Source organism: Pholis gunnellus (genome assembly GCF_910591455.1).
Source record: "Pholis gunnellus genome assembly, chromosome: 8".
Classification (NCBI taxonomy): domain Eukaryota; kingdom Metazoa; phylum Chordata; class Actinopteri; order Perciformes; family Pholidae; genus Pholis; species Pholis gunnellus.
This window is the reverse complement of record NC_136534.1, coordinates 6,684,536-6,707,853: the sequence shown is the minus strand read 5'-3', so window position 1 is coordinate 6,707,853 and position 23,318 is coordinate 6,684,536. Positions and strand designations below refer to the sequence as shown.

Here is a 23,318-nt window from a genome sequence, read left to right as displayed (position 1 = left end):
ACTATTTAAAAACATTATTGATGGAAAATAGTTGTTCTAATTGCTCAAATGCCTTTGTGAATCAATTCAGGAATTAAATGCATACATGTGTACATATACAGTGTCTTGTATATTGCCAAAAGACTTTTTTTATATATCATATATTCACATGCAAATTTGGCTTTATTGAGGTGGAAAAGAGCCGTGGTCTTGTGCGTTGTGATATGTGGTGCTTGTTCACAAAGACTCTTAACCAAACACATTTAAATGGACTACGTTTCAGGGCTGTAACCAGTCAGGGATCCAGCACGCTGTCAGGCACCACCAAGCTTTCCATCCAGAGTCTCACTGCATCACCATCAGCTTGAGCACGTGGAAGGCCTGGTGAGAAATCTCTGCATTTATTGTGAACCGCAACGAAAAGCCGAGATTGCACGTCGCACCAATGTGTGTCAACTCTGCCGTGACACATGTCGAGATGTGTGGGCTGACATAGGAATCAATAGGCGTGGGCGTCTTGAGTGATGCATGTCATGAGCTGTAGGTGTGTGTAGGTGTGTTGTCTAAAACTCCGACTGATCTTGGCTACCACAGTTTACACGGCAGTTTCAGTTTTTAGACCATTAAATGGTATTTTACATCATTTCATTATTATATTTGATAGTGTATATAAATGCTTCTCCAGTAATTCAGTTCTCAAAATATGTTTCATTTCTTGTTTCAGTTTCTTGAGTGTTTTTCATTTCCCCAGTAACTTAAAGCTGTTCTGTGTCTGTCTCTTTGTAACAGGTGTTTTGAATGTAATGAGGAGCTCTCCACACACTGCAACAAGAAGGCTTTGGCTCAGACCCTGGACTTTTTACAAAAGCACTCTGTCAAGGCAACATCAGGTAAGGTGTTCGGCAACATCTTGGAGGTCTATACACTACTGATGGGAAAAGCGTTTATTAGACATGAGCATCTTCACTGCTGTTTCAAGGAGGCTGAAGTCAGTTCATTTGGAGTTTTATAGAAACATTCCTTTAATTTAGCAGCCTCGTCAGCTATAGCAGAACAAGATTGGCTTTCAACACAGACTACCTGTAATGATAATCGTATATTTAATGGCACAGAATTCTTTGTAGTAATCTGCACAAATGAACCTCAAACAAGGTTTCACGTGCCTAATGTCTTAGTGTCCGCAGCAAACAAATGCACAGGATGCACACAGCACAATAACACCACGACTGTACGTCACACTGCAAGATCCATGACCGTTGAACAGAGTGGCCTCTAATACAGATTAATTGATTTACCTGGTCACACAGGTTCAAAATGACCAGGAATTGACCGCAGCACACCTACTCCCCCTGGTGGCGGTGGTCGTCTGAATCCCTGTATTTCACCTCTGATCAGTGTAGAGACGGCCTGTGTGCATTAGGCAATACTGCAGTGAGACCCCTCTGTGTCAGGTGCATTGTTTCTTATGAATGCAGCTACTTCACCTGTGATTTACTTAGCTACTTAGGGCTTGCGGAGCCTTTTTTCATGCCTTCTAATGGTTATATAATTAGAATGTATCCTTGACATTGAAATATATATTTCATAATGCATATTGCTTGATTTAGAGGACTTTGCCTGACGGCCTATTTTTACATTACAGTCATTTTAGCAGACGCTTTTATCCAAAGCGACTTACAATTCATATCCTATCACACTTCTACACCGTAGGCACAGCTACGGGAGCAATTTTGGGGTTAAGTGTCTTGCTCAAGGACACATCGACATGTAACTAGCCGATCCTCTGATTGAAGGATGGCACTGCTCCCCACTTAGCCACAGTCACCCCTATTTCAGGCCACATGAGCCCCTTGACTGACTCCTTGCCCAGTCAGTCAACCATATAGATATAATCCCCCCTCCCACCCCCACCCCCACACACACACATACTTACACACTCAAACACCTTCTGTTCCTGCCTCCCTGTACCTCTCCTACTTTGTGCTGGCATGCAGAGAGGCCTGTCAGGGTGGTGGGCATCATCACCACTTTCGGGTCTCACTGACCGCCTCAGCTTCGCCCAGTGGCCAGAGTGCCAGCAGCCCGGGCCCAGTCGGGCTGGTCCCCACCCATCCATCAGTCCCTCAGCCACAGCTTCAGAATTGCGGGCTTGGTGCTGCATCAATCCCCCTCTACCTCGCCCCCCCCCCCCCACCCTACAACATCGCATGACTGCACAAATTAGTGGAATTAGGCGCTCGAGCGATGCTTCCCGGCTGGGTTCCCTGAAGAACAAGAGCAGCTGCGCGGGGGTTCAGCCACTGCCCTGTCGTTCTTTGTCTCTCCATCGCTATCCGTTTCCGTCCCGCGCTCCCTCCGCCGAGCCGCTGTATGTCTCACCACCTCTGGGCCTGTGTGCTGCACTAGTGGGAGCCGGGGTCCTCAACAAGTCGGAGCGACTGGATCCGAACAGCTGGAGCGCACTGACTCTCGGCGGACACACTCGCAGATACACAACGAGGAATTTTCTCTCTTTCTGCATCATATGTTTTGTTGGCCGCTACAAATGTTTTTATGTCGGGTTAGAATTGTAATTAATGGAACTCTCGTGTATTCTTTGCAAAAGAGAGCACAAGCTCTCGCAGGAACAGAACCTGAATAACTTTAATTTGCCGAGTACATTACATACCTGAGGAATTTGCAGATTTGTTTTGAGTAAAGCTTGTTTTTAGAGGGCCTGTGTAGCCTGTTTCTAGGCTTCACACAGTGTTTTAGGGACAGACAGGAACCTCCCACAGTACAAGGAAAGAACAGAGGTATTTATACGTTAGATATACTGTACAGTTGGTTGACAAATGTACACATTTCTAGTTCCCAATTTCCATCTCCATCCCACTGCTCTTGACAAGCATATTCCGTCAAGTTATTTTCCCCGTCACTATTCATTTAGATTCCCGCGTTGCTCTTTCAGTATTGCCGTTTTTCCATCACAATACGTAGTTTTCGAACAAACTCTTGCATAGTGCACCAGTGCTTTGAACCAGATAAACGGAGAAGACTGCGGATGAGCAATTTGCGTGTGTCTTATATTGTCCAAATATTTGTTGAGCCGTCCTTTAGTGGACACGATGCAAACCAGGGGTCCACGTGGGTGGGAAAGGCTCTTCTGAGCTGGACAGTTGCTGCCTACAGCTTTCCCCTTTTGCCTCTTTAAATTACCTGTCACCTCTCCTGCTACCCGATTGTTCCACACCGGTCGGCCAAATGGATATAGAAGCAGGCAGCCATTGTCGCAGCAAAATAGGCGGTTGTTGTCTGTTGAGGAGCTTGTGAAATTGCATTTCAGTATGAAGGCCATGTTTTCAGAGGAAACTGCTGTTGTACGTTCTTTGCTATAGACCCCAAGCACAAAAGAACCCCAGCAAGGATTTATTTTTTTCAGAATCCATAATAATTTTGTGCAACAACAGCTCAGTTGTAGAAAGAAAGTCGATTAACTGTGCTCTCTCACCATCAAGGCTTTCAGCTCAAGTACCAGAGTCCCAGTAAAAAGCGAATTGACCTCAGGGAGCGAGACTCCAGCTTGTAACAGCTGGGGAGTCTTTGTGGAGCAAATTAGAATGTTGGTTCTGAATAGGCACCAGAGCTCGTCTCTCATTGGAATCTGTCAAATCGGTCTTGTTATATGGCAGCAATTGTTATCAATTGCTATATTACTGTGTGACATATTACCATACTGTGTATTTTCATTTTTTATTGCAATACGTCAACTTAACTAAAATCTTATAAAAATGATTCATCTTGATGCTAAACTCTGGATCTATTTTAATTCATTCATTCAGATATAGTTTATATAAACATGACGTTGAAGTGTTTGGACAAAAATATTTAGAAACAAAGGCTAAATCTATGTCTATCTATATTTAACATATATATATATATATATATATATATATATATATATATATATATATATATATATTAAAGTAATTAAGCAAAATATGTGTGCTGGGCCATGAAGCTGGAAAATTCAAAAAAATATATGAATGTATTATACAAATATATATACATATGTATATACATATATATGTGTATATGTGTGTGTGAAAAAAACCCAAAAGAACAGAATATCAATATTTCTATGTATTTATTTCTTATTCCACCTGGCCTCTATATTTATTTGTGTATTTGACTCAACTCTGTCGTGACAGTCTTGTAGGTCACTAGTGAGGCACATGTTGGTCCTACTTATTTTAAACGTGTTCGTCTCAGCAGTACAACTTTGCATCACAGTAAATAAATGATGTAATGAGTAAAAAGTATTGCTTTTTTTGGGGGGGGGGGGGGGGGGCTGGAATGTTTTACTGTGAGATTTGTGTTTTTGTATGGAGTGCTGTCATGGTGTGAAGGTCATCATATGCTTATGTGAGGGATATTTACATTCGTCTCATTCATATGTCTGCATTGCCTGTGTGACTTAGAAGAAGAGACAGTTATGTGTTCAGATTACTCCCGCGCTCACTTTCCCGAGATCGATGTCTCCATTGACTTGTCCTCCTCTGAGAGACGTTGGCTGAAGTCGATGATACAGTGTTGTGTGATTACTGCACCTTTACTCACCTGGTGTTCTTGCCTCTGGCTGTTTTGGAAACCGTAGTCTTTGGCTTACTGTCAGTTTAGCTCAGCTGAGTCGGTAGCCAGCAAGATGCTTGTCCCCTGGTGGTGCTTTCATGGAGGTAATCAAGGGTGATCCTGTCTTTATTCCCACCACCGCACATGAAAGTAGGCCAGATAGTGGGTAGCAAAAAAGCTGTGTGTGTGTCTGTAAGTAACATGGCACTGGGTTCTTTTTGGCCTCAGATGGCAAAGAAACAGGCTTTTCGTGCCCTGCAGTCACAACAAATTAGTGAATTAATAAGACATTTGGTGTTGCCTGGCCTTCCTCTTGACTGCCTGCTCTGCATGAAGGGAGCTGGCCTTGAACCTCCACACTGCTGCACTGTGTGTGTGTGTGTGCGAACATGGAGGAGGCATGAAGCCCACTGGCCATGGGATTTGACGGTCTCTCAGCCCAACTGTGAATCAGATCAGGAAGACTATGAAAAAGCCACTCAACATGGAAAAATATGCTTTCACAGGCTTTTATTTTTGGCTTTATTATAACGACAAAATTTGAGAGAGCAGCACATTTTGGTGTAAAACAAAGTTGAAAAGAATATGCTTTAGTTTATGGCATTGTTTCATGAGCTTGAATTGTCTCACACAGGGCCTGGTGTTGGCCTTGTTTCAGCTCTGCAAAATGTCACAACAATGCGACATTGTGCTTTTTGAAAGCGTTTCCGTGAAGCTTTTGTGTCTTGTCTCCTTTTTTTTCCTTTTTGCGAGAACTCCAGTGCTGTCTTCGGTAAAAGTAAACGAGGCCTATGTTGGGTCCCTTGTGTGAAAAAGAGCAGGGAGTGCAGGAGGTGTTGGTGTACATGCGTGCATGTGGACAATCCCGAGCACCGTGACGCTTTCCACTACCCTGGGGAAAGGCTCCACAGTGGCACTGCTGCCCATACTCGGTGGCTGAGCAAGGAGGGCCAGGTGGTGGTGCCGAGTGCGGCACAGTCAAGCGTGGACGCAGCGCATGCTGTGACATTCGCCTTTCGCCGACTGCTGCAGGGAGAGGAAAAATCTGCTTTTCCATATGCTTGTGCTCGTTGCAACCCTTCCCTCCACCCACTGCCCCCTCCCGTCCCACTGATTCTGCCCCCCTGCCCCTTCTCCCCAGTCTCAACCAGATGGCTCCCTGAACATTGTTTACCTTGGGTGACGGTCCCAGATGCAGAGTGTGTCCATCGGCATCCTCATTCCGCCCAGTTAGTTTCCTCATTCCTCTGCTCCCTCTTCAGCTGAAGTGCCAGTCACGGCCCTTACACTCAAGTTGCATTAAGTCTGTTGATTTTTTTTTTTTTTGCGGATCTTCTCAAAAACACCACAAGTAGACGCACACATGTACGCTCTCTATCTCTCTCTCAATTACTTTCTCTTTTGCTCAGTGGTTCACACTTGCGTGAGCACATCTCCTCACACCTTCTCGGTCTCACACCAAATACGGAGAAGCACAGTTTGTTTCCCTGATCAGGGCTGCCGTCTTTCCCCAGCTCCACTTGTTTGCCATGCATTGTGTGTGCTGACATATGGCAGCTCCCTTATGGCTGCCTATTGACGGTTGGAAATAGGCCTCCAGATGTTGCCAGCGCAGAGGGCCAGATGCTTTTAGCACCACTGGGTGGAGCGCCACGGAAGCACGTCGTCCCAACAAGCTGAACCTCGCCCCCTTCTTAGACACAAACGCTCTCCTCATTTCTCATCAGTGTTGCATGTTTTTTTTTCAGATAAAGCAATGTAAATGTCAAGCACCACAGTTGGTGCGGCCAAGAGAAATACAATAATGCAGCAGACCTGAAAGAGAGTGTGTACTGCATGCGTGTGTATGTTCAAGTAAGTGCGGTTTCAACAGCCAAGTTGCACTCATACCCCCGTTTCTTTTAGTGGTTTGTGTATAAAATGCAAATTGCCTCGAGTGAAAAGCCCACTGTTCACATTCTGCTGATGTCGTTGGCCTTGAAGTGGAGATACTGCGGCTGCAGGTTGAATAGCTTCTTCAATACATGTGTTGCACAAGGAGCGGTGCTGTGGATTGAATATGTTCAAGGGCAAGGCCATTGTGTGTTGAGTAAAAAGAACGGAGAGAGTAAAGGTGCAGGTTATTCGGGTGATTGTGATGGTTTACGGTTCAATTGAATTTCCTAAGATTGGACAGTAGCGGGTTCAGGCCAGTGACCTCGCTGCAGCCTGCCCTCTTGACTGGCTCGTACGGGTGAAGTGCTCATGGACCGAACTCTTTTTGTGTTTACCAGCATTTAGTTGATTTCTCCACAGCCTGTAGGCCCCGAGGCGCTGCCGTCGGTCCCTGTAAGAAATTGCCATTTTGCACCCGACATGTCTTGTTATCCGCTTACAACACGAGGAACTTGTAGTTGTATCATTTACTATAAAAGCCTTTGGATTCTTTAAGAAAATTATAGCACAGTCATTGTAATTCTACAGCAGTCATTATAAAAAAATATCCTTCCTCCTTTTTTGTAATATATTGAAGAACCATTTAAATATTTTCCATTGCGATGGAGCAGCTGCTGTATCTCTTGTTTTTGTATTCAAAGATGCTCATGTGAGATTTTCGAGGCCGCACTTGAAATACATTGCACTGCGATGCTGTGTTCAAGTCCTTTTCAATGGAAGCCGGTGACACGGAGCTACAAACTGACGGCCGACACGTCGCTGTCCGACGGGCGTGAACCAGTCTCCACGTTTCTCAGCGCTCCAATGACACAGTGAAGCATCAATCAACCATATGGTTTTGTTTCACCCTGTTCAGTTCCATCTAGAAAAAAAAACAACCACCAGTCAGTTCCCTGTGCTATTTAAGCGCTTGAGCAACACTTCAACGGCCACTCGGCAGCGATGTGGCTGGTTACGCTTGGCTGTTTTGTTGCTTTTGTGGCTCGTAGTGTCTTAACATATATAACCTATATATATATAACATATATGACGCTTTTAAATCTTTGCGAGTTGATTTCCATCTTTGCCTTTTCTAAAGGTAGAAAATCAATCTCAATCTAAATTTGTATTTAATGTCCTAAAACATGAACATTTACCACAACCAATATATATATATATATATATATATATATATAAAAAAACGTTTTACTCTGTACAATATTGCTGAAAGTAATAATAAGAACACTAACACAATTTTGCATTCCTAATAAAATTCAATTTTACCTACCAAGTTAATATCAATCAAATATCAATAATGTGGTATATTCTCTGCAGCCGTCCTGGCGACATGCCTGCAGATACCAGTAGGTTACTGTGTGTTGTGCCTTAGAGATCAGAGGGACCATGTAGTGCTCGGCTGTGTCATCCAGCGTGAAGCCCATGATATCCTGCATGAGGCTAAACGGCTGGGATTTTCTGAATCCGTCAAACTTCTCCAACACCACATTGAGCGAACACCTCTCTGCCTCAATTAGCACCTTCTAACTTATCCCGCTTTCATTGCTTCACTCATCTCCCTCCCGTAACTCTAAATCCATCAGCACCACCTCCGTTTCTTCATTCTCTCTGAGAGAAGTGACACCGTGTTATAGCGTGTTCTTCACACACGGACATCTTCTCCCGACTGCAGCGACCAATTTTACAGAGAAAGAAGTGAGAAGTCTCGTAATTATCAAAAGTGCAATAGTCTGCAAATTACTGTTACATTTGGGAACCCTTTAAATGATCCGTGTTTTGTCAAACCTGCGTGAGAGACTGTTACAGCTGAAATTTGTAGTACTGTTTCAGCAGATTCAAGTATTTGGTTCTACATTGTATATTATGGGTGGTTGTTTTTCTTAATTGAACTTTAAGTGTGTGGTATGTGAATGTGTCGGCTCACGGAATATTAGAACAAGACTCTCTATCAGCACATACTTTATATTAAATGGCTCAGTTGCAAAAGAAATCCAACGTAATGGAATTTATTGCACGTCTACTGCTCAGAGCTTATTTCACTTTTTATCTCTACCGACTATTACACTTGGGGTAAAAAGGCAAGGTTCAGGAAAATGTGAAATATCCATTATCTGTTGAATAGTGAGGGAGAATGGGCAGCAAAGGGTTGTTTGACCCAAAACAGCAGCTTTAACCTCCTTTTGAAGTTGCTGAGAGATGATGCTTTTGGCCCGTTACACATCATTCCCTTGAACTCAACAAATCCGTAACTACTAGCTCGTGTCAGCAACACAGTCATTGCTATTGAGTCATCGTGGTGTTTTTATTGTCAGCTGCTGGCACGCCTTCAGCTCGCCCAGCTACACTACCGACCCTAGTCCGTGTGGCACTGTCAGATTCTGACCACCTGTGTCTGAGTTCCTGTTTAAGGTTAGTTTTCATCGGTGATCGGCAGTAACAGCTGGCTCCGGAGAGCCATCTCTCTCTCTCTCTCTCTCTCTCTCTCTCTCTAACCCCCTGCCCCCACCCCTTCCTCACTAACCAGCGGAAACTTCTACAGCTGTCATCTGCTTTCCCAAATGACCCAGCTTTCCTTCCAGCTGCCATCCCAGCGCCCTGCTCCCAGCCCCAGTCTCTCGTCAAGGCTAAGCCCAATTTTTCTTCTGTATCCGGCCGCAATCGCAATTGAAGGGAGGCCGACGTCTACCCTCAATCTCAAACAAATTGCCAACTCAGCCACCATCTCAGATCTATCTTTAAACTTGGCTGCCAGGTCTTATTATCCAAAATAATCTCCAAAGTAAAGCCAGATCAGGGTTTAGAAACTGAATCTTTAGTGTATTTCAAAGCCAGCCCACACATCGTAGCCCCATTATGTGTCCGTAATTTCCAGGCTTGTATATCTCTTAAGTCATTTCACCAACAGACATTGTTTTTGAGTTTCTACTACTGTGCATCACTCACTTGTTTTGTTTTTCTCCGTTCCAGGAGCGTCACCCAAGATCATCAAGCTGCAAGAGGAACCATCAGAATATACTGACTCGCCTAAAGGCAAGAGTTCAGCCGCCAACAGCACCTTGGTCCCCGTCAAAGGCATAAATAACCTCGGTAACACCTGCTTCTTCAACGCTGTCATGCAGGTTGGTATAGCGATGAGTATTTTTCCGTGCACGTGTCTGAATACTGTCAGGGGAAGAGACTTGTATGAAATATGGTGCAGTTGTATTACACTATTTAGACAGAATACATACCGTAGGAAATAACAGAAGCAGGTGTGATTAAAGGTATCCTCATAAACCTTTCACACATAACCTGCTCACAAGTCATTGCTCTATCTCAAGAGACCCTATGATAGCCTAATGAGTCACATGAGTCATTCAACATGACAATATGAACATGTGTATATAAAATAAACCTTTCAGTGTTTCCGGCAGGATTTTATGAGACTAGTGGGTGGATATCAGACCCTCTAGGGGTTGTGCTCTTGTTCTAATCGTGGTGAAATGTAACTAAGTACATTTAGGCTACTCAAGTACTGTACTTGCGTACACTTTTAAGTACTTGTACTTTACATGAGTATTTCCATTTTATGGAACTTTATATTTATATGTTTGTGTATTTTGAATGCAGGACTTTTACTTGTAACAGCGTATTTTTACACTGTGCTCTAGTAAATAATTCAATCATAAACGCACATTGGTTGTATGAATGTGAATGGTGACGACGCGGCAAAAAAGTCACCCTTACAAAGCATGGTAAGTGACACGGGCGCCGTGTTTCCAGAGGGGGTCGGGTGGGTTTGCCGACATCACAGCAGATCGCGTACCCGAGGACAGTGCGGCCTGGTTAACAGTCGTGCGGGGAACAGGATGTTCTGTCACTCGCCGCAGGAAGAGAGGGCGCAGCGAGCAAGCTCGTGGCCCAGAGACCGCCAGGCACTTTTTGAGCGGAACTAGAGAGAGCCCGGAGAGAGCCAGCTAGCCAGCCAGCCAGCCAGCCAGCCCACCCTTTGAGAAAATAATTTCAGTTCATTATGAAACTCTGGCGGGACAAAAAGAACTTTGGAAATTATTGGGAAAAGCTGCCTTTACAATGTGGAAACACTCCTCAGGTGCCGCTTCTGAAGAGTCTGGCCTGTAGTAAACCAGATGTCAGTCCTACAATGACGTTTTGAAGCATATTCAATGCAGCAGTAAATGCAGTGCCGGTTCACCTTCCCATACATGAGCGGTACTCAGTTGGTGCAGAGCATGTTCACCATACACCGCAGCCATAGAGGCGCCCCAGTCTGTCTCTGGTCGTGTCATGGTGACTGCAAACCATCGGGCCTCTTCAACAATGAAGCTGTTTTTTTTCCGCCATTTTGTTAATCACCCTCAGGGCCCTGCTCCTTGATTGAAATGTGAGTGAGCGCGCATTACACGGTGTTCCCTCCCTCTCCCTGTCTGTTTGTGTTGTCTCCTTGAAAATTGCAATCTTTTTGGTGAAAACAAGTAATTGTCAGGGGATGAGCTGTGTGTGCGTTCACAATGCCAGCTCCATTGTGCGTTTTCCATAGCAACTGTCTTCATCTTCAGGATGTGACAAAACAAATATCTCTTGAAAGGGAAGCAAGGGATGTGTCTCTAACAAGAAGGGACAATGATGGCTTCAGGCTCCTCTCCCCACAAGGATCTTCTCTACATTTCAAACTCACAGATAAATGAAGCTTGCGTAAATTCATGCAGGACACGGAAGTTATACGCCCCAGCTGTAACCAGCTGACAGCCAGCCGATTGAATCATAGCTTCCGATCGGCCACGCACCAATCACAGCCCACTCTCACTTCACGGAGGTTTATTTAAATATGGCTTCCTTCTCACTGATTCATTCTACATCTACGCTGCTACAGACCACACTGCTGGCGAAGCTTCGCCTCCTCCACCCCAGCCTCCACCTCTTTGTTAGTTCATCTTCTGGCAAATGTTTGAAATTTATTTAAAAAATGTACCTCTGTCCTGTAAACCCGGGGGGGTTATTGCTCGTGCTCCCGGTCTTAGCTCAGTAGCTGCTGGCTAATCCGGGGAGCATTCAAAGAGCGGAGCCATTATCGCCAAGTTTAACTGTATTCCATTTGTTGCAATAAATGGTTAAAATCTATAACGAGAGTGTTCCTGACTGAATGGATGGTTTTTTTAAAACCACTTTCAGAATAATGAACCCACCACAAGTTTTCTAAATCCTACTACAATGGCGATAACATTTCTCAAGGGTATTTTAATTGACCACATTAGATTGCCACAAGCAAACTGTGAGTACAGTTTATCATCTTTGAAGAATTACAACTTCTTTTCTCGTCCACAAAATGATCGCTGGGTCTTTTCATTTGATGAATAGTAAACTCGTTGCCTATAACCAATTTCATGATCCAATGATTTTATAAATAGTATCTGCTGTTGATCTTACAAACGATACCTAATTCCATTCAATGCATGGATGGATTTAAAATGTTCATGAAATGTTTGCAAAGCGGTCTGAAACTAGTTCTGTTCTCCTCACAGAACCTGTCTCAGACGCACATGCTCATCGACCTCATCCAGGAAGTGAAGGACAAAGGCTACAAACTGAGGATCGGCCCCACGCTCGACACCAATGTGGTACAGTCCATCTCTTCTTCTTTGTTAACGCCATAGTCTTGTCCAAGATCATCCCAATGCTGTATGTGTCTGACCTGTGGTTCTCTGCTGTATCATTTACATGCATTAGATCAGTGACAGTTGACCAGAACTGAATGTAGACAGTTTGAATCAGTTAATTAAAAATGTATCTGAAGCAAAGTTCATTGTTTAGTATTTTTGGCTTCCAGTCAACTTTCAGTGCAATTTTAAAGGAATACTTCACCCACCAAATGACCATTTGTATATCTGTTACTCACCCCGGGCTTCCTTGAAGTCTTGTTTTTCTCGCATGCCTCCACGGTGAATAGAGAATCAAAAAACATAAAGTTTTGATGAATTGAAACACAGTAAAGAACAAAAGAAACAGCGAAACTACGTATATCAAAACATCCGTTTTACAGTCATGCGCGGCTCGACCCCAAGTGGCAACCTCCGGTGCCGAATAATGAAGCCAACACAGAAGGGCCAAAAACTGCAGTTCCTCATGTTTAAATGCCCCACTTTGCATCAGAAATAAACATCAGCCACAAGCCCCGGGTCGGATGGGTTCGGGTGAGCTCACCAGAAGACATCATGGGTTCAGGCTGGTGGGTCATAAAGTGCGAAATAGCAGCGTTCAGAGGAAGTTATTAATAACTTAGAGAAATACTGCGTGCAGTAGTCTACCTTATCTTCCCCTCTGTCTGTCTCTGTCTCTCTTAAACACACACTATAGAATTCAAGGCAACACGAGATGAGTATCCTGATTTGATAAAGTCTTTTGAAATCTTGAAATAAATGTTTGTATTCTATCTCTTCATATTGCAGAGTCCGTTGACAGTAACGCTGCCCAGTCCAGAGCCGCTGACTGCGGCTATGTTTATCTTCCTCCAGAACATGAAGGAACCTGGGAAAGGCCCGATCAATCCCAAGATCCTCTTCAACCAGCTCTGCCAGAAGTAAGGCGCTGCTCTTCTTATCAGTCGCTATCAAATCCCCCACGGTGATACACCACCTTCAGACTTTGTATGCACCTATTTTATCTTAGGGTCCGTGAAGTTGTGTCATAGCTGTTAGTGTTGCAGTTCTCCGTCATCCCAGCAGCAGTTTACAGCACAGGAGCCACAGCTTTCACCTGCTTTCATCCCCTCACTGCAGTATAGTGACCACTTTAACCAGCCAGACCCAGGTAGCACCTGGTCCCAGCTGAACGCCTTTCCCGCGCTCTAAGTTCAACACACACAAAACACACTACGGGCACTGTACCCTATGAAATGTGTAGCGGCAGCAAGTAGCAACCCATTTGCAGCTCTATTTGCTATCTTGCCACACTGCTGTGCCACCTGTGTCACATTTGATCCAGAGCAAGGTCCAACAGGCCGTGTGACGGGCAGAAACAGCCCGACATTTGTGAACTGAATGAACAGCTCTTTCATGAGCAGTGTGAATGTTTGGTTGGCTGGGTTCTTGTTTGAGCATGGTACACTGCTGGTGTGTGTGTGTGTGTGTGTGTGTGTGTGTGTGTGTGTGTGTGTGTGTGTGTGTGTGTGTGTGTGTGGGTGTGTGTGTGTGTGTGTGTGTGTGTGTGTGTGTGTGTGTGTGTGTGTGTTTGAGTAGTAGTGCAGGTGGGTGACCAGAGCATTTGACATTGGATGACTGGGTGCGTCTCTGATGCGGTTTGACAGTTATTCTGGTACCTAGCTTTCATCAGAAAGGCCTGTGTGTGTGTGTGTGTGTGTGGGCAGCCACCTCACCTGGTACCACCTCAGCCTGCAACACACATGCAGGCAATTGTGCATTCAGACAGCAAGCGCTGCACACACCTTTATGCATTCATACGCGTCTAATTCCAGCTAGGGCTAATCTATTCCACTGACATGCATTTGAATAGAGATTGAATATGCCTTAAAGCCTCAGCAGCACCCATTATCCATATGGTACACTTACACTACAAGCTAACTTGTATTAAGGCCAGTATGTGAACGCTTTGTATGTCCATCTAACTATAAAACAGGGAATCCCTGCCTGTAAGTATTTGTGTATGTCCTTTGCGTTTGTCGAGAACCGTTCATCCGATCTACTTGACACATGGCGGGTGTATTGCTGGTGACTCCAATATATGTTGAATATGGTGCAATTTGTTCATTATTAACACGCTTTGAAAAAGCAAGCGAACAGCGCTCTGTGCAGCAGAGTCGAGCACGTCGTCTGCAGCGGGCAGGCCGCGGCTAATTGACGTGCAGTTGACTTTTGCTGCTGGATACACGTACTTTACATTTTGAACTCTTCTTCACTTCCCTGAAGTCAACGAGTGATGAGCGACAACGCTGCAAGCAGCACTGCTCGGGGCTGTTAGGCCCGTTCCAAAGGGACACGTGCTGAGAACTGGATCTGCACCATTACAGTAAAGGCAAGAATCTAACATCCACTTGCATTGTTTCTTCATAGCAAAAGGGTAGCGAACGACAACAAATATTGGGAAGTTGGAGGTTTCAAAGCAAAATTCTGAGCACTTTCTTATTTAAAACATAGTTGCATAGGTATAAAGCTCAATCGATTAGTCGATTGACACCAAAAAAAAAATCTATCCGCAAAATGTTTTATTTAAAAGAAACAAACCGTGAAGAACCAAAGAAATCACTGTCACTCTTGAGCACTTGAACTTCGCAGTGTCAACGTAAATAGGGGAATGATAACATTCTCTGAGCTTCTCTTACCAAGAACTCAAAAGTTTTGGGTTTGTTCTCAGTGACCTTGTTTATTTCTGGAAAAGAGTCCCTGATTTCCAAGTAATGGTGCAGAGTGACCTGAGCGCAAAGAACGAAGAGATACCAGCGGGTAACATTTCAACAGTTGCTGCACACCAAAACGTCTGCGTCAGAGGAAAAGCTTGGACTGCGAAAGTACCAAGAAATCAAGAGTGAAACGTCCCCATGGCCTCTGGTAACTTGTGAGGAAGTTTCAAAATGTTCTGACATTTTATAGAATAAACATTTAATCAGTTAATAAAAAATATCTAATCGATAATAAAAAGAATCACTAGTTGCAGCACCATGTAGTACGATAAGATATTCTACCTTGTTCCACTCTATTGGCAATGTAAGGGAACATGGAGCAGCCAACCCCATAATGTAAACGTAATAGGATTCAGCTGTGTGCTGAATAACCTGGATCTTAGCAATAAATAATATTTTGGGGGAAAGAAATCCCAAATATTTACTGTTGTTTTAGTATTTCTACGTTGTTTTTTTTTACCTCTATTCACCACAATCAAACTGGGTATGAAATTACACTTTAAAGAATTTACATCTGAAAAAACTGACATAAGCTTTTAGATCTTAACCCTCATGAAGAAAGAGTTTGAAATCATGTAAACGCAAAAACCATCTAACAACATTTTCAGTTTGAATAAAGTAATTCATTGAGATTAAATGAGCTAGTCTTTTTTTATTAGATCAACTTTCCTTAATGAATATTAATCGTCAGTGTTTGCCTCCCTGTGTGTGCAGCAAGCGGGAGAGCAAACCATTTTTTGACCGCAGTGAAAATGTTGTTTTTGAAACGCCAACAAATAAGGATTGACACAGAAAAACATGTTGAGAATTTTGGAAATGATTACCTGTATCTTTTTTTCAATACATTTTTGCTTTTGGACATGAGGAGGCTCTGGAGTTATTGGACATGTTTGGAACACACGAGTTGGAAACAATCCTCCGCAGCCACCACTGGAATCTAATTCTACAGATAGTATAAAACTATTCACTCACCGCCATGAGTGAAGCACGAGAGCAGAGGATTGTTATGATCGTGTGTAATTTGAGCAGCACTATATATAAGGGTTACAGTGATTAGTGTGGCCTAATCTTTACCTGCAACTGTGCAGAAATACCGGTTTCAACAGAATTCATAAACATACAAGAAAAAAATCTTGATTTAGAATTTGAACGACAACATTCTGAATGAAGTTTGAAGAAATATAGCGTTGGTTGTTTTAAGAATTTTGAGGAAATTGTGGTTTATCAAGTAATGGTCATCATGATTTTCAGCTGCTTATTGTGATTTATATGGAAGAACTGGAGATTTGTTGTACTTTGAAAGCCTTATTCACATAAATGCTGTTCCCTTCAACATCCACAATGTGTACCTGATTGCAGTAGCATTCTGAACTAGCCTGAACACTCGCACGCTTCTCTAATAAACTCCTCCACACAGCACCTCATCTACAGTCACTCAGGTCTCCAGCTTTGAGCTGAAAGGACGAGGTCAGGGACTGCTTCTGTTTACATGTTTCTCCATTTTAGTGAGCTCTGTGCTCGCTACACTCTGTGAATAATATAGCGTATATCATCCTCTTTTGTCATTCCAAGAGGTTAGGGTATGCCCTTCGCCTGCGGGCGCTGAGAACGCTTGTCCGTTTCTCTTTCACTGACTTTCCCAGTATGTTGGTGTTAATGGGAAGGTAAATAAGGGTATCTGGCTCCGATAGGGGCCAGTTTGAGCGTTAATGTGCAGCACTGAAGCCCTATTAAGCCCAGTTTTTAATTTATTAGGGCTCTACCTAAATCAGATTTATTTTATTTGAACTGGATTTGGCTGTTCAACGCGACAATTTGGCTATTTGTACTTTTCTTTTTTTTTTTGTAAATATCTGGCCCCTCAAAATGTACGTAGTTAAATGTGGCCCGTCACAGTTTCATATTGAATTTTATATTTTTTACACTCAATGCCGCACAGTCTGACCGGGGGATCCACCATCCAAATCTATGCAACCAATGCGTTCATGATTAAATCGTTTACTAGAGCACAACATTCTTCATAGCTCTAGCCTCTTAAAAAAAAGTAAAAGTCCCTGACAGCTGATTTGACTCATTGACTTTCAGGGGGCAGCCCTGGAGTGTCTGTGTGTTTCTGGTCGTGTGTGTGTGTGTGTGTGTGTGTGTGCATGCATTTGACCTCAACCAGCTGAGTACCCCACAGCCTGCCTCTTCCCCCTGCCAGCAAAAGGGGTCTGGTCTGTACTCGGACCAGTGCCAAGCTATGTGGGTTGGATGGTCAGCACCACACACTCTATCTGGTGCCAGAGAGGGTCCCAGCTTGTACCAAGGCCTTGTTTTACTACAAAGCTTGTCGGTGGTGTGAAGACAGGGGAAAATAACTTTTGATTCAAATATTGATTTACCTCCTGGAGTCTGAGGGCAGGGACAGTGGTTTTTCATACGGCCTGTCTACTGCTGCTATTTGTTAAGAATGGCAGGCCCTGTCTATGCATGTCTAATGCATACCATAAATAAAACAGGCCACAGAGAGACATTCATCTACACCTGCTTCTTTCAAGGACTGATTCAATTTTCAGGACGGCCACTGGACACTTTCTTCTATTGCAAAATAAATGAAAGGTATGCTAGCTCTCTGCTCCATCCATGATGAGACTTTATGAGAAGCCCTACATCCCTGATAGACATAGCAGAGGACAACAATAGATTCCATCTAGTGCTCTGGCATGCAGGACACACACATCTACATTGATGTACACGCGGTGCAAACACAAAGAGGCAAGGCTGGCATACTGGTCTGCTCAAGAGGAAGACCTCTTTCAGGTTGAAGAAAAGAGGCAGATATTGATAAAAGCAATACAAATATTGGTGTGCGCACATATGCTGAGCTGAGAAACCACAGTCCAGGGATTCCAACTTAACAATCTGGGGCCGGTATTTCAAAAGGATCTCACAGTTTGCTGTGTCGGCAGGCACATAATCACTTTAGCTGGCTAATATTAGCTTTAGCACAGCTAAAACATATATTCAAATGCTGGGTGGGTGTTTTATTTGAGTCAATGTATGACATAATTGCAATTAATTCCCCTTTTAAAAAGTTGAACTATAGACTGCCACGTTCATCAACAAAGCCAGCTAGCTTGCTAGCACGTTAACTACTTTACATAGAAGTCAACTGCCCAGTTAGCTCCTGTTAGCATAACCTAAGCTTAATTAGCGATTGCTAAAAGTAGGTGGAAACTCAAGTCTAGTCTTACAAATGCTAAATATTATACAATTTGGACACCATATCTGTACTACCACTCACTCTTTTTGTGAAATGGTCCAACTATGTTTTTTCTTCTGTTCAGACCAGGGGCTGGGAGTCGAGTTTTGGAAATCCTTTAGCCGGTCATATTGGGATCACCATGATCCAACCTGACAATGTTTTGAATTACTCGGACAAAGGCAGTGAGATCATTTTGATCTTTGACTAAGAAAAGGGAGATTGAATTATCATTCGGATCTAAATGACTGATGATAAGAATCCATTGTCCTTTGGTCTACCAGTGAATGTTAAAATAAGGATTGTTGATGACTCCTCTATGTCCATAATAGGAATAAATAAACCTGCGCAAATAAGCACAAGTTGATAAATACGTTGATTTCAAAGAAGCTGACCATGAAACGTCACCGAAGGCAGGTATGGATTTTGTTAGCGGCTCTCAGTCTTGCAAAACCGTTGTGGATTGATTGAAAAAAAATAAACTAAAGAGACCAGAAGTCAATAGATGCTGTATGGTTTTGACCCACAGGCATTCAAATACACCAACATCTCATGATATAGCATACGTAGATATGACTACATTTCCTTGTCCTTTTTATCTGAAGGATGTGAGCTGTGTGCGGGTGCATTGTGTCGCTCATACAGTACGTGTGTGTGTTTGGGGGCGGGGAGCTTGTGTGGCCTTGTGTCTGGTACTAACTCATCCGGCTATTAATTGTATTCGCACCGCAGCTGTTTGCTTTGGCCAGATTGAGAGCAGCGCTACAGGGCCCTTCTGCTTCTCTCCACTGGGATGAGCTTCCAGACCTCCTCATTCCCACTGATCCCAACCAACCTTTTCATTTTTCTCTCTCTACTTCCTCCGCCTCTGTCTGTCTGTCTGTCTCTCTTTTTCCATCTCACTCATTTCCTTCTCTCTTTTGCCATATATTCCTCTCTCTGTGTGTGTCTCTGTCTCTCGGGAGATCGTCAGACTAGTCAGTGGAACGACAGGCGAGCATTCCTTCACATGCTGTTCACTTTTAGGGATGGTGCATAAGTGACATATGGGCTTTGTACCATCCTCACCCCTCCACCCACCCTTGCCCATGTGTCTGCACGAAAAGGGCATAAGAGACGGATATCGTGTCTTTATGTGAGGGTGGGGGACTCGAGGCTCCTCCAGACCTCCTGGTTATGACCTGTGTCGAGGGCAGGTGGTTGGCCATCTCTCCCCCAACCACGGACATCCCGTCTTGGGCCACATGTCAGCATGTCTCAGAGGGATGATTCATTTTAAGTGAATTATTCCAATAAGTAGGATTATGAATGGCATTAATAATTGGATACAAAACACTGTGGCCAGATTTTGTCTACACCAGGATAATAAAAAAAACACAAATGGCTTTATAATATTATTATTGTATATAATTATTAATAAAGAATGGTATGTATCTGGTGGGTTAAAGAATTGGAAGCCAATTCCGTTTAAAAACACCTTTGTCAAACCACAATACACAAAAGATAACTTTGCCCCTTCAAAGTGACAGCAGATTTATTAATGCCACACTATAAGAACCCGAGAACCACTGGTGTAATCGACACAATGCCATTAAAAGAAGTTAACCCACCGCCCTCCGAACATCCTAAACATTTGACTAATGGCTTCTCAAACCAGCGATGTGGCCTCTCCGTGTGTGTTGTGGCCGTGGTGCCTGTCGGACCAACCTGTCCTGTGGTTATGTGGCTGGCTCGGCCCAACAGGTTGCATTGGCTCCGACCCTGGCTGCCCATCTGCCCCTGGCATCTGTCCTCACATCTGCTTCACTGCGGACGGCCAGGGGACGAGCCCAAGGAGAGCCTCCCCTCTAACCGCTCCGGCATGAATGTCCAGGATGGATACCCACCAACAATATGTCAATAATGTGCTCAGCAAAAGGTCACGATAAGTTGACGGCCAGCATGGTAGAGCTGTGCTGTGACTACCGGTTGTTGTTATTGTTGTTGTTGTTGTTGTTGTTGTTGTTATTGTCATCGTCCAGTGCGGAGCACTTTTGGCCCCTCTGTATTCAAACCAATGGAACAAAGATTGTGTCAATTGGCTAATCATTTTAGTGCATTGTCTGCCTTTTAAGACTTCCTGCCTGCATAAGATATGATTGAAAGTCTGTGGAATCATTTTGAATTTAAGAAATACAGAAAAAAATGCTTGTGGACAAGATCTAATATTTAAATCAAATAATTGTTTTAAACACTTGCAATACATTTGACTTTCATCTGTGTTTTTATTTTGTTTTTTCCCAGAGCTCCGCGCTTCAAGGGCTACCAACAACAAGACAGCCAGGAGCTTCTGCACTACCTACTGGACTCCATACGAGTAGAGGAAACTAAAGTGAGCTTACATACACGCACATACTCCTGTAACTTTTTTTTAAAAGTTTGCTTAAGTTTTACTCTTCATTACAGAAAGGTCCCTTAAATCTGTACAGAGTGCTCCTCGTACTTCTGGTGTTTGAGGTTTCTTTAAAAATGCATTTGGAACATTTGGAAGAAGAGAATGTGCTATTATGCTAGTGAGGGCAAACACTGCATGTACATGCTTTTTTTTAGCCACGCTATTGCTAACAAACTCATCATTACCTACTTTGTGTTTTGTGCTAATTATAAATTCATTACATTTTAGCATGCGGCTAACATTTAAACTAAGATGGTGAGCATGGTAACATTACACCTGCTGAACATCACCATGTTAGCACTGTCACGGTGAAAATGTTAGCATGCTAGCGTTAGCATTTAGCTCAGAGCACCACAGTGCCCAAGTACAGCCCTCAGAGCTAGCTTGGCTGTACAACCTTAATTTGTTTTCTTCTATTTGATGTGGCAATTTGTATTTAGTTATTTTAAAATGTTGTTATCTTCAAATGTTTGCCTGGTTTACTGCGTTGTGTGGATTACATTGAACAATTGATATAAGCAACAATGACAGTAGTTCACTTATATAATTCATGCAAATGCCTGAAATGAGTTGAGAGTAGCACCAATAACATAATTATATGGAATTTGTTTGTTTTGAAAAGCCATCCTAGACTCGTGTAGTCATAATGTAAGACATCCAGCGGTGTGGGTGGCAGTGGAAGCTCTCACACAACCCATATCTGTTTTTTGCTTGGCCAGTCATTTTTGTTTTGTTTCAACCTTATGGTGCCATGTTTTTTGGCAAGTACAAACTCCCTTCACAGTGCAATTAGGAGGCCCCACAGCAGCCCTTTTCAGGGCTGAGCTGGCCCCTGTGGCCCCACCAGTGGCTATGTGAACCAAGGAGGAGAAGTTAGCGGGTGTGTTTAGTGGTCAGCCCCAGACCCAGAAGGGGCCGCAGGCTGGGCTCCCCTGCTCCCATTCAAACTTGTGAACACTGACAGTTGTGCCACTTAGGGGACTTGCAAGTGGCACGACCGGCATCATTGTGTGATCTTGGGAAACCCACAGCTGCTGAATGAGCTCCGGGGCTGTCCCATTGTGCTGGAGGGTCACCCACAGCCCCCCTCCTACACACACACACACACACACACACACACACACACACACACACACACACACTCACACTCATCAGCCCATCTCCCAATCCAATCAAGGAGGTAAAGAGGGAGGGGGGGTACAGCCTCCTCTATTCATTCACTCTGAAACTCATTTATACAGCCAGCCACATTCGGAGATACAGTGGCATTTTAGCCGACATTGTTGAAGGATTTTTAAAACGCTAACATTAAACTTGTTACTAACTTTCCTAATAAAGATTATACCTATTATAAGGTGTTTGTTAATATAGCTTCTTCAAACACTGGACAAAGATGACACAAACAATTTTTCTAAGCTGACAGCGATGAATCTATACCAAGTGAACCTGAGTACACCGATTCATTTTGAAGAGGCACATTTGAGTAACACTTAAATTCCGTTCAAATAGAACACACACACTATCCTGTGTGAGCCGTGTGTCACAGAGCGAGACGGTAATTTTAGCAGTGGGTATCACCAACCTTTTAGAGGCCCTAAGTGTTTGTGTTGATTGGCCATTAGTATCAGAGATCTAAATATGCTAATTTGGCCCCAGTCAATTATCACCAATTAGCTGAGACGGTAGTTATTACTCTCTCAGGGCATGGACTGTCCTTCTTCGCCCTGTCTTCATTTTAGTTTCCACCCCTGCACCCTTGTACCAGCAACCCTCTCCAACCCCCCTCCCCCGAACCCCCTCCCTTGGCCCATCCAGTGTGGGACAGTGCACGCTGTTACTTCGGGGAAGGGGGAGAGGGAGGGTATGGGGTTACTGGTAATTAATTACTAGGAGAAGCTCAGCCTGGTTTGACTGCTGACTGAGTGGGGTGCACGCTGGCTAGGCTGGGATTAACAGCACTTTTTTGACCTAAATAGCCAGTCCAGTGCGTGGGTCCCGGGACAATGGGGGGCTGACTGGTCTCGACCGCAGACATAGACCGCGGCCAATTATCTATTGATTGGTGCTTTACTGTGGCTGTGCCTCTTCACAGCTCTGTCACAGACACACTCACTGACCACGTCACCTCCAATAAGAGGGCCCCGTGAAGAGCTCATAGACACACACAAACATGCACTGTTAATTAAGAGATTTACATGGTAACCTTTTTCGACAAGCACAATAATTATTTTACACTAATGACGCTTATAAGAAGTGTACCTGTCAAACTGAGCTGTGGGCTGGATTTTGATGTTTCACTAATGGATGTAATGGAGGGAATTCGTGAAAAAAAAAAAAACATCCCAGGGTGAATTTGTATTTTAATTCATGTATTTATTCGGCATCATTTTAAGCCTGCGTCATCATATTTGTTGTTGTATTTGTTGTGTCTAGAGGGTGAAAGCAGGAATTCTGAAGGCTTACAACAATCCCACAGAAAAGACAGCAGATGAGGAGACCAAACGCCAAGTCAAAGGTTTGTGATCCTTCTGTAGTGGGTAGCTGGCTCAGATCAATAGTCCCATCTTGTGGCAGTTAAAGGAACCACAGCTCAGTTAGTTATCAGACTGGTTTGATGGAGGACAGAGCACAGCATAGTCTTTGTTAGATAAACCTTCACAGCTACCTATACATTTCTATTGTCAACACTTTAAACTAACCAGCTTCTT

General features: G+C 43.7%; 1 protein-coding gene across 3 annotated transcripts in view; it reads left to right on the top strand.

Moving 5' to 3' along the window:
- usp45 (ubiquitin specific peptidase 45) overlaps positions 1-23,318 on the top strand; it is a 35,159-nt gene that overhangs the window by 2,462 nt on the left and 9,379 nt on the right. For all 3 annotated transcript variants that reach the window (XM_079164329.1, XM_079164327.1, XM_079164328.1), the window contains exons 4-10: positions 263-363; positions 769-869; positions 9,490-9,641; positions 12,042-12,137; positions 12,966-13,096; positions 20,460-20,547; positions 23,044-23,125. In XM_079164329.1, the coding sequence (XP_079020455.1) occupies positions 263-363; positions 769-869; positions 9,490-9,641; positions 12,042-12,137; positions 12,966-13,096; positions 20,460-20,547; positions 23,044-23,125 (751 nt within the window). The remainder of the gene's footprint in view (positions 1-262; positions 364-768; positions 870-9,489; positions 9,642-12,041; positions 12,138-12,965; positions 13,097-20,459; positions 20,548-23,043; positions 23,126-23,318) is intronic.